The 12,088-nt window shown below is 37.5% G+C and overlaps 1 protein-coding gene across 1 annotated transcript in view; it reads right to left on the reverse strand.

The window, feature by feature from the left end:
* Nucleotides 1-12,088, reverse strand: part of PKHD1 (PKHD1 ciliary IPT domain containing fibrocystin/polyductin) — a 466,767-nt gene that overhangs the window by 199,954 nt on the left and 254,725 nt on the right. The window contains exons 50-51 of the mRNA XM_029945445.1: nt 10,062-10,127; nt 3,458-3,586 (exon numbers count right to left, since the gene is read on the reverse strand). Of these exons, the coding sequence (XP_029801305.1) occupies nt 3,458-3,586; nt 10,062-10,127 (195 nt within the window). The remainder of the gene's footprint in view (nt 1-3,457; nt 3,587-10,061; nt 10,128-12,088) is intronic.

Below are 12,088 nucleotides of genomic sequence, written 5' to 3' on the forward strand. Positions count from 1 at the left end.
GGAGCCCCAGATCAGGAGCACCTGGTACAGCACCTTAAACACAGTGAGTGTTCCACAAATGTTGCCTAAACAGAATTGAAAAGAAGTATTAACTTGAATTACAACTACATTTGGTGCCAGATGTAAAGCACATGCTTTTACTAAAGGCTCATTACATCAGATACCTCCCTGTGAAGATTCTCCAGTCTTTCCATGTGTATGTACCTAATGGGAATGTGGTGAGACTGAATTCTTTGGGTGTCTGACATATGTTAGGTACTCAATAAATAGTTGGGTGTTTTTTTTCTTTTTAATTCAAAGTGAAGAAGACAATATGAACAATAAGCAGAGAAGTATAAACTCTGTATAACATGTAATCTGATTTGGATGAATCGGAACAAACAGGGCTGGTAAGTTTGGCTTTTTTTTTTTTAATGGTTTTTTTTTTCTTTTATTTGAGAGACAGAGAGAGACAGCGTGAGCAGGGGAGGGTCAGAGAGAGAGGGAGATACAGAATCCAAAGCAGGCTCCAGGCTCTGAGCTAGCTGTCAGCACAGAGCCCGATGTGGGGCTTGAACCCACCCACTGTGAGATAATGATGGGAGCCGAAGCCGGACGCTTAACCGACTGAGCCACCCAGGCACCCTTGTTTGTTGTTGGGTTTTTTTTTAATGACACAATAAGGAGGTCTCTTGAATCAAACTGATTTCTTACTGCAGCCTGTAACTTAGGAAAGTTACTCAACCTCTCCATGTCTCAGATTCCTCAACAATAAAGGAAGACAACAACAAGATCCACTCATAAAGTAGTGGTGAGAATCAATTGAGAAAATCCATGTAGAACATGGAGCACTGTGCAGGGCACACATCATGCACTCAAATTGTATTTGCTGCTATCATCGTCATTACCATCATCATAAAAATCTTAATTCGTAAGTATCAACTCAAATAAGAAATTTTTCACAGATGTACTGTGTCAAACCCATTCAAACTCAAAGATTTTAAGTCTAATATTAAATTATGGATGCAGCTTTGAGATTGTGCACTTCATTCAAGCAATATTTGTTGTCTGTTTTGTGGCACACTAGGGAGAACAAACTTACTTGATTAAAGGAAGACTGGGAATGAAGAAACCAAAAAAGCCAGGTAAAGGTCATGAATTCAAAACCACAACAAGAAAGAGAAAGTAAATTCAAGCTAAAGGTCCATCAGAGGCCAAAGTATCAGCGTTTGCCAAAAACTCGAAGGGAAAAGTAAACCAGAACAGCTCCTACGTGAGACCCCAAACAGAACAATGGATCCCAATGCTCACTGTAAGATCATTTGTTGGAGTTAAAAGAGAGCACATTAGAGAAGAAAAAAGAGGCAATAGGATAAAAGTAAAAACTTTATTACATATTACATACTCGTTTTCATCCACTTATCTTTTCATTTGAAAACTAGAAATAATGAACAATAACTGCATGGTTTACAAGCCTTAACTTCTCTGATTCTCACAATAAGACTGGAGGACCAATGGAAAGATACTTTCTACATCCAACACCTCCCTCTCATGCCCCACTTTTTTCCAAAGCACTGATCTGTGCTATTTTTTATTCTATTTTATTTTACTTCTTGATCTGTACTATTTAAGAGCAGTTTCATGGAGAATCCAGGTCCATCTTATTAGCTGACCATGCATGAACAAAGGAATGAAGAATGACAGAGAACGCCAGGGGCTCCCAACAATCAGGGCACACAGTGGATACAGTCAACTGCAGTGCCAAGCAAGATAGCTAACATTACTCCTCTCTCAGCAGAAAGGTCCCAAAGGATACTAAAAATTGGCAACTTTCAAAAGCTTCATTTGCTTCCTGCATGGGGTGGGGGAAACAGCTTGCTTAGTGGGAAAAACCATAGCCCAGGGCCAATCCGCTGGCTACATTCATCAAAGAAATGGCTGAGACGGAACAGATTTTTCCCTTCCGTATGGGAATGACTCATGAGCTTGTTTATTCAAAAAGTTACATTCTCCATTGAGAGAGGTGGATGATAGAGGAGTAGGATGATAATAATAGTTCAAGTTCATACTGGCCAGCCTGCCCTCTCCTGTCCCTCATCTCCCTCTGCACAGCTATATTGGCACAACACCAATGCCCTGAAGGTGGTTACCATGTTTTTAATTATTCTGCTTCATTTTTTATCCTAAATAAAATAACCAACATAACTACTCTTTGTCATTTACTCTTTATCCACTTAGAAAGAGAATGCACTTGATTGGTTAAGAAATATGGACTTTGTGTCAGACTTCCGGGGTTAAAATCCTGACTGCTGACTTGCAAACTGTGTCAATCTGGGCAAGTTACTTAGCTACCCTGAGCCTCTGTTTCCTTGTCAGTAAAAATAGCAATAATAATAATATTTATATCACAAAGTTATTATGAAGACTGAACTAGTTAACACATGGAGAATAATTTTTGCCATGTTGTTAGTTGTCAATAAATGTTGGATATTATCATTGTTATCACTTCACAAATGACCAAACATTCTTCTTCCAGTAGAGATGTTTCTTTAATTCAGTATTACCTTAGTATGTTCAAAGTAAGCCATAAATGAAAGTAGGTCTTTTAGGGGAAAGATATTTATTCTTTGAAAAATATTTTCTTCTCAGGCTGGGGAGATTTTCTAGACTAGGGAGTTTCAATAACTTGCTCTTAAGAAAGAAGAATTTTGGGGGCACCTCGCTGGCCCAATTGGTAGAGTATGCAACTTGATCTTGGGGTTATGAGTTCAAGCCCCATGTTGGATGTAGAGATTACTTAAAAATTATAATAAAATCTTTTTTAAAAAAGGGAATAATTTTATAAGTATGAGTGTGTGTTTCTGTTTATCTAAAGAATCATCTTTCTTCCACATGTGTATATGGAAAGAGAGATCTATCATTTAGATGGATGATAGATACATACATACATTGACTTTTATTTTTCTGCTTTATTTATTAGTTTCCTTTTCCAGCATCTTTGACACATCATGGCAACAGAAGAGCTTATTCATCATCTTTTCCATATTTGAAAGATTCTATATTTAAAGTTTAAAAGTTCTATATTTAAAATATCCACAGAGACAAAAGAAAAGAATTTGCAAATTGCTTCTTTCCATACACTCTGTCTTTCAAACATAAGGACACTAGAATTTGCTGAAAATCTTTTCTCTGACATAGAAGAATAATATCCCATTAGTGGAGTATTCTAACTCCTTGTGGCACTGTGACTACTTATTCCCCTTTCATGAAGGCCAACTGAGCTGTATTTTTTTCTGGATTTCATAAGATTATTAAATCTTCACCTATATTAATTCAAAAAAAGTTGGAGATATAAATGCCTACAAATAAGAATGCCCACATTCTTTACCAGTACAATATATTTAAATGACAGATAATTCCCAATTGGATTGTTCTGGTTCAGTCTGTCTGTGATTAATTAATGAACTGTTTTACTCACTGGGTAAAATCAGGACGTCATCCCCAGGACCTGGAATGGTATGGTTGTGTCCTCCCCAGCCTTCTTCAATGCCTGTCCATGCTTCAGGAAGGGACCATTTTAAAACTGACTTAGGTGCAGAGGTAGAAGCTACAAAACAAAAGTAGAAAAAGTAACTATGAAAATCTGAGTCACTATAGTAACTTGCAAATTCTGTCTTTATTTTAGGATAATGATGATATGTTTACCTCCGGACGTAGCTGCCTTTTGATATTTTATATCCTCCCAAAAGTCATTCTATCAATTATAAAGTAATTATTGAAACCTTCAGTTACATCTACTTTTGGGGAAAATATATTCTACTTTTGTTATTAAACATTTGTGTTTGGCCTCATGTGAATATGACATATGCTTATCATGGAACATTGGAAAATGCAAATATAGAAAGAAAAATAGTATTACTTACCCATAATCTTACCACCTAGAGATAACTGCCATTAACCTTACATTTGCATTTCCTTCCAGAATTTCTCGGCATTTTTATAGAATTGAGATTACATCATATATGCAATTTATATTCAGTGCTTATTCTACTTAGTTTCGCAATTTTTAAGATGCATTTTCTAACATCCTTAAAACTCCTTTTCAACATAATTTTAATGGCTACATAATGTCTATCATATACAAAATCTATAATTTCCTCAATCCTAAATGTTTGCTGGATTTTTAAAATTATAAATAATTCAGTATTAAATATCTATATATAAATCTTCCAGTAACAATGATTTCATCTTAAAATAGAATCTTGGCAATGGAGTCACTGAGCCAAAGGGCATAATCTTCTCATAGCTCTTAATACACATTAAAGGCATGCATAGTAAAATCTAGATACCTTTCATTGCAGTTTACATACAGTTCAGATGTTCCACCTGGTTTTTATTGATTCTGCCACTGATGGTGAAATGACATTGGCTTTTCAACCATCTATCCACCTCTTCATCAGGGAATTGTAACATAAATCTAATAATATCCAGTGAGGACTGCCCAGTATCTATTACACGCAACACCAAGTTGAATTGCACCCACATGGTCTATTCTGAAGTGTGATCCCTTGCACAGAGACACAGTGCAAGAGAGAGTCTCTCAAAAGAGGAGGAGAAAATTCACAGATGATACCAAATGTTGTCTGAGTTTCAAAAGCTCAAATAATGTGGTATCTCACATGATGGGGGGGGGTACAAAACTCTTATCCATTACCCAAATTTCACAATCATAAATAAGGAGTGCCTTCCCTACCAAAATTTCCTAAAAAGCAGAGATGCAAGAAAAAGAATAAAAGGTTGTTCTTGCCCCAAAGGAGTTAACAGTGTCGTGTAAGTTGTAAAAGTAAATATTGGAAGGTTAGAGCTCTGAAGATTTTCTCTTTAATGGAACCCAAGAGAGAGGAAGTGAGACCTTGATAAGGGAGCCTTCCTTAAGAGGGAACAGCTGAGCTGTACTTCAGGCTTAGAAGTGATAAAGGTAAAGAGGGTTGTGGTGAGACAGACAGGGGATGATCATGAGTAATGGCAAGAAATAAGAGACTAAGTGAAGGGTCTCTAAACAGTTTGGTGTTGCTGAGCCACAGAGCTGGGAGGAGGCAAGTGATGAGGCTGGAGAAATAATCAGAGATCCAGGCATGATGGAACAAAGTTGGTAACAAAGATAGAAGCATCAAAGATGACCCCTGGGTTTCTAGCATAGGTGGTAATGGGCAGAGATGTCCATTAAACTAGACATCAATTAATTCAGTTTGGGCCATGTAGAATTTGGAGTATCTTTGAAAAGGCATTTAGGTGAAGATACACAGCAAGCAGGGATTAGATATGAATCTGAGGAACGGGAGAGAGCTCTGAGTCAAAAAGATGGATTTCAGTGTTGTATTTGAAACTCTGAGGATGGTGAGGTTAGCTCCAGAGGATTACAAATGAAAAGAAAAACGGCCTAAGGTCAGAGCCTTGGGTAATGCCCAGTTACTTTGTCTACTGGGACCCAACTTCCTCTTAATCATGGTCTCATTAAAACCCCTGGGTAAATGAAAAGTATACAGATTGTGATCAAGTAGAAATCCTAGGGAATTTAGGGGCTCCTGGGTGGCTCAGTCAGCTGGGCATCCAACTTTGGCTCAGGTCATGATCTCGCGGTCTTTGGGTTCAAGCTCCAGGTCAGGCTCTGTGCCCACAGTTCAGAACATAGAGCCTGCCTCTGATTCTGTGTCTTCCCTCCGCCTCCCTGCTCACATGCTGTCTCTCTCCCAAAAATAAATTAACATTAAAGAAATTTTTTTAAAAAAAGAAAGAATCCTAGGGAATTTAATTAGCACAAAATAGACACTCCACCATGGGAATCAGGCATGGTCTTCACACAAGCCTCACTCAGAAAGAGGCTTTATAAATGTTTTAGAAACACCAAGACTGTAGTACCTGGTTTTCTCCCAATTTTGCCTCCTTTCCAGTATTATAAATATTCTGGTGGGGATGGGGTGAAGGCTTTGTTGAAATAGCCAATAAGTAACACCACAACACCACAAAGGACAGAAAGAGATGATCTGATGCTTTATTTCCAGTGTTATTTTGAAAGGGGAATGACCAGCTTCCTTAAAACCATATACCACACTTCAAAAACTCTGTATCAGAGAGGTTGGAAACAAATTCTTCACTTTTTCATCTTCACTCTTATATATAAGAGAGCTGAAACTGTCTTTGATTGAACATACTGAATCTTAAAGTAACTATTCTAAGAGTTATTATGAACAAATTTGATCATTCTATATCATTCTGCCTTAAGAACACTTCATGAAAAAGAAAACACATTTCAGCCTCTTGCAGAGTTACTAGATTCCTATAGTTAACATCAGGCCTATATATCCCTATTACTAATAAAGAAAAGTGGGGAGAGAACAAGAAGCCTACTAGAGTTAAAGAAGCAGCAGTCTAGGGAGCCTGGGTGGCTCGGTCAGGTAAGCATCCAACATCGGCTCAGGTCATAATCTCACAGTTCGTGGGGATAAGCCACATGTTGGGCTATGTGCTGACAGCTCGGGGCCTGGTGCTGCTTCAGATTCTGCGTCTCCCTCTCTCTGCCCCTCCTCCATGCATGCTCTGTTTCTGTCTCAATAATAACGTAACAAAATTAAAAAAAAAAAAAAACTACAGTCAGAGACATGTATAAAGAACCAGGAGAGAGGAAGGTTTTGGAAGGCTAAGATACAGAACATGTCCAGAAAGCAGAAGTGATCTTGTTAACAGTGACCTTCTGGTAAGAGAGTGAATAAGGAGCGACTGCTGAATTTGGCTACCAGAGCATGGATGACCCAGATGAGAGGGGCTCCAGTGGAATGGCTGAGGTGGTGACCAGTGTGCATTGCAGTGGACTGAGTGATGCACTGGGTCAGATCATCCAAAAAGCTCACTGAGAAATGAACACTTTAGGATTAAAGACCTTCAGGATTTGATTTGTCTTCCTAATCTGTAGATAAATGAGTCTTACCTTGAAACCAGATTCCTTGAATTTTGGTCAACATTTATGAGCAAGCCCCATCTTGCTTTCCCCTACAAATCTGTCACTCAACAACGGCCACAATGGAAGGAGATCTCAAACTTGATATCTGAACTGGATATTGCCCTCTCCTCCTTGATCCTTTATCCACCAAGCTTTTTATGGCTCTGCATCAAAAGTCTAGTCTTTTGAGAAGTTTGCAGCAGAAATATCAGTATCCATAAATTTTGTTTTGCTTTGTTTTATTTTAATTGAGAGGCATTGACCATAAGAGGCCAGCAAAAGAGAGACTAACAACACAAAACAGAGTCATTTACCAATGGGACAAAGTTCAGAAGATACTGAAAGGGATGGATTAACTGTAAATAAGAGAAGGGCTAACATAGTCTCAGAAACGTGAGGAAAGGAAATAAACCCAGATCTGTAGGGAAAGGATGGCAAATTTAGCAAGAGAATATATCTGATCATCTGAATGTTCTCATATGACTACACACCATATTTCCAGATACCCCCTTAACTGCAAATACATCATCGGGGTAAAGGCTCTTCAGAAATATTTTTGTCTTCCCCCCAAAGTGGGTTTCCCTGCTCATTTTCTCCTCTCCCATCTTTTATAAAGCATTATAGACATTGAGAGGTATAAGTAAGACCACAGTGTTGGAGGGACATGAATGACCTGCACTGGGCTGCTCAGACACCTTGATATCCTCTTACTCAAATTAGCACAAATCCTCACCACAAACCTAGTAAGCATCCCTACAACAACTGACATCACCACCACTTTCACTGCCTCTCCCCAACATTGGCCTATACGTACCCTAATTTCTGCTGGTTCTGGAGTTTCCTGTCCACAATGGCCCACAGTGAGGAGCACAGTTTTACACACAAAATGAACCTTCAATCAACTGAGTGAACTAAGATACTCTCTGCAACAGACCACCTTAACCCAAAATGTCTCATCTGCATTATACGCTCCTGTTGAATCTCTGGATGGGTTAACATATAGATAGAATTTCAATAATCATTCCACTGTTGTTTTGTCAAAGAATTTTTGTTATAATAATTTTACTATTTTTCATAGAACTTTTCATTAAGTAAAATACACACTCATATTTAAATTTTGACATTAGCAGAGCACCTCAGTCAGTTAAACATCCGACTTCAGCTCAGGTTATGATCTCATGGTTCGTGAGTTCAAGCCACTGCTCAGAGCCTAGAGTCTGCTTCGGATTCTGTATCTCCCTCTCTGCCCCTCCCCTGCACACGTTCTGTCTCTCTCCCTCTCGAAAATAAATATTAAAAATTTTTAATTAAATAAATTTTGACATTAGCACATATACCCCACACCATAGGAATCAGGAATATCTTGGAAATATATTAATATTTGAAATTTCTTCCTGATGAATGGTAATGCACTAGTTCTGTAACTCTGTGTTTTAGGAATATTTTCTGTTCCAAATTATATAGGTTAGGATAACTGACTATATATATCATTAATTTTAATCTAGGTCATAAATAAATATATGCCCAAAAGGCAATTAAAACATCTTAGAATTTATATAAACTCAAATATAGTTTATATGGCAGAAAAAACACTCACCTGAGTTGGATAACTTGAACTCTCATCCACAGGCTCAACCACTGAGAGGAGTGACTTAAGCTAACTATTTAATCTCTAGGCTTCCATTCCTGTATTTGTAAAATGAGGCAATTGGATAGGATAGCCTGTGGGGTTCTTTCCCATAATAGTATTCTAGAACTCCATGAAACTTTCTATTTATTTAGCATATTGTAATTGATAGGTCAAGTGAAACATCTTCCAGTTAAACTGAATCCTGGATGCTGTCCACTGACAGTCACCTTCCAAAGAGTCCTTAATACAAAAATCTTTCTCCTAAGTGCTGAGTGGCATGACACTTTGACTATACAGCTGGTTGAATAAGGAATGGTCGCTCATAAATAGTCCACTGTCCTCTGAGGGGGCATGGTATGAGAATTACACCCAACAGATATGTTCTCTACAAATGGAGACTGACCCATTTGGAAATTTGACACAGAACTGTCAGAGAAGAGAGAATTGCAAGATCCTTTTCTTGGTAAAAGTTATTTTAAAGGAGATTTATGTACTGATTATTTAGTCATTGGATTGACTCCCCATGCAACCATAAGACATCATGGAGTCAAAGATCATTGCTCATCATTGTATCCTCCTACATCTGGCAGAAGAGACAATAAATAATGTATTCTGAGCCACCTAAAGGAAAAAAAGGATAAAGGACAGGGGACATAAAGAATAAAATGTTATGGCAGCCCGGAAACACTTATGAAAACAAAGAACCACATTCTTCCCAGTCCAATAAGCATGGAGTAATAGCCATCAGAATATCTAGTTTATAGTTTTAGTCTACTACCTTTCATTTCATTTATTTATTAATTTAAATGAAGGAGTTAGACCATTTTTTGATTAGCATGGGCTCTGCTCTGATGTAACACAAATAAAAGCCACTGGAAATCAAAGGAAGACATGGCCTTTGAAGAGATTTGTCCCTGATGCAAATGCATAAACTGATTCAGGATAAACAAAAACAAACAATGAAATACATTAGAAGGTGTTTATGAGTCTTTTAGTCTTTGAGAATTTGGCTTTTATGAGTTAGAGAGATTTCACAGAACCATCTGACTTTTGGGGAGGGTTTATTTACCCTGATGTCCTGAAATTACTGGGAACAGTTAAAGTTTTGAGATACCCTGAATTTTTCTTTCCATTTGATAGAAGCCTAATGGCCCATCTGCAGATCTGGAGTCCTGTGTGCACATATGGTCCATAATTTATGAAATGTGCTTATTTACATGTTTTAATTCTTACTTTCTGATGTTTTGAAAGGTACCCTTCTTATATCTTTCTTTGAAATGCAGACACATTTTTTAGTTACAGAAGTGACACAATAGGGAGTCGTTAGGCATGAAAGCATTAAGTCTGATACCTGTCTGTTCATACACAATTCGATAGAAGGAATTTCTAGAACTATTATCAGAGGACATTCTGCTGCACAAGACACTTCTATTTAGTGAGTGGGTTAATACTCACCTGAAATCGTTGGGGGCACACCTTCCTTCACCTGGAGAGTCACTTGAACTTGGCCTTCACCTGAAACTGAACACACACACACCAAAAAAACCCACCACTTGGATGTAATGTAAAGAGAATCTTAATACAGTAGATATTCATATGTGATTAAGATGGCTTTATGCTAAGTTCCCAACTAAATTTTAAAAAACCCACAATGTCCTTGTTAGTTAGTCTAAAAATTGATTTCCAGCATTTGATTTTGATTGCTTTTATTTGATTAAACTTAATTGCAGGGAGGTCTCCAAGAGAATTGACACATAAATAATTAGAGAGGGGACCCTTTAGCCATATGTTCTTTGGAAGCCAATGTTGGTCAGCAGGGCACACCTCATACCCTATTTCCTTTCCATCATTTTGAAGGCTTGGCTTTTAGAATTCATGTGTTTTTCAATAGAGTTCAGATCACCCATGAAATGTATTTGCTTTACCTTTATCCAAACAAATTGTCCTTTTAATGAAGCCTTTTTTTCCACCCCCCTTTCTCCTCCATCTTCCAAACCAACTGAGCACATTTAAAAGGCCTGGGGTTCATTAATTTTAAGTGTTCAATAAATTAGTGGGAATAATCAAAAGGCCTGATTCTTTCTGATAATGACAATTTGATGTCAGTATAAACCAGTAGATTAAGCTGGGAACATATGCTCCTTTGCCAAGAGAGGCTGCTATAATTAAAGAGTGGGTGCATCTACAAGGTGCTCACATGCCTGATTAATTAGTAATCAGGTGCGCCAACTCCACTTTGCAGTAACACCTTGTCTCTTATTGGCTAATTACCTTTCTGCCTTATCAAATGTCCTGTGAACCAACACCTCCCACCACCGGAGGGCCAACGCTGTTGAAGGCTGCAGCCTTGAGAACTTGGTCAAACCCATGCTCTCCACTTGCCTTTCCAAGGAACCCAAAAACCTTTCCTCCTGCACAGGATGGAGTAGTCCAAGGGTCATTTTGTCTAATTACAAAGCATACACTTCAGAATATTACAAAAAATAATAGTAATAATAATCCCCAAAGAGATCCATGATGAGATCTCCCCTATTACTCTATTCCTATTTTGATGATTATTCTCATTAATTTTTTCTCATTATAAAGAGTAGTTTTCTCCTTACACTGTACATATTTTGAGACCAGGTACAATGACCAACATGTTCTCTCCACATTCTACTTTATCAGCACTTCCAAGGATTCACTTATATTCTTTCTTGATTCTCTGTATATTTTACCCACTTTTCTATCTTACATAAATAAATAAATATAATGTCACCAGCCCAGCACTTCATCTGTCTTTTTTGCTATAGTATCTAACTTACCCACTTGTGCTCACACTGATATTGGTGTTATTTATCCCAATGTAACAAATATTTTTTGAGCATCAGCTGTGATAGATTTAGGATTTCATTATCATTAGCTCTGTCTCTACATCTCGAAGAGATCAACTCTTCTCATGTACTTGAGGACACCAGACACTGCTAGACATGAAAACACTTAAGTTTCATGGACTAATCTAGAAATCCTAAATTTATAGCGCTCTACTCAGGATACCCAGTACTTTACCGACAATTTCAACCAAATGGGCACATAGAGGAAGGAAATAACCCTTTTAAAGGGTTATTAAATATTTTGATATTTTTATATATTTTAAATTTTATAAAAGAATCAAAGCCTAAAGGCAAATTGGAAAAAAACTCCAGGAATCATTTGGAAAGGGTTATATTAAAGGGTTATTAAAGTTCATGTAAAGATTTTATATAAATCATCCATGTTAACAGCAGCTTCCAAGTAATTGTAGATTTTAGTACCTCTGTACTTCTTAAGACAGCATCAGGGAGGTAAAGAAAGTAAAAAAGCAAAGTTACACATTAAAAAGTCTTTTTTCGGTAGTGGCAAATGGCATATCAGATAAAGGGCTAGTATCCAAAATATACAAAGAGCTCACTAAACTCTATACATGAAAAATGAATGATCCAGTGAAGAAATGGGCAGAAGAC

The sequence above is a fragment of the Suricata suricatta genome, chromosome 7, assembly GCF_006229205.1.
Source record: "Suricata suricatta isolate VVHF042 chromosome 7, meerkat_22Aug2017_6uvM2_HiC, whole genome shotgun sequence".
Classification (NCBI taxonomy): Eukaryota; Metazoa; Chordata; class Mammalia; order Carnivora; family Herpestidae; genus Suricata; species Suricata suricatta.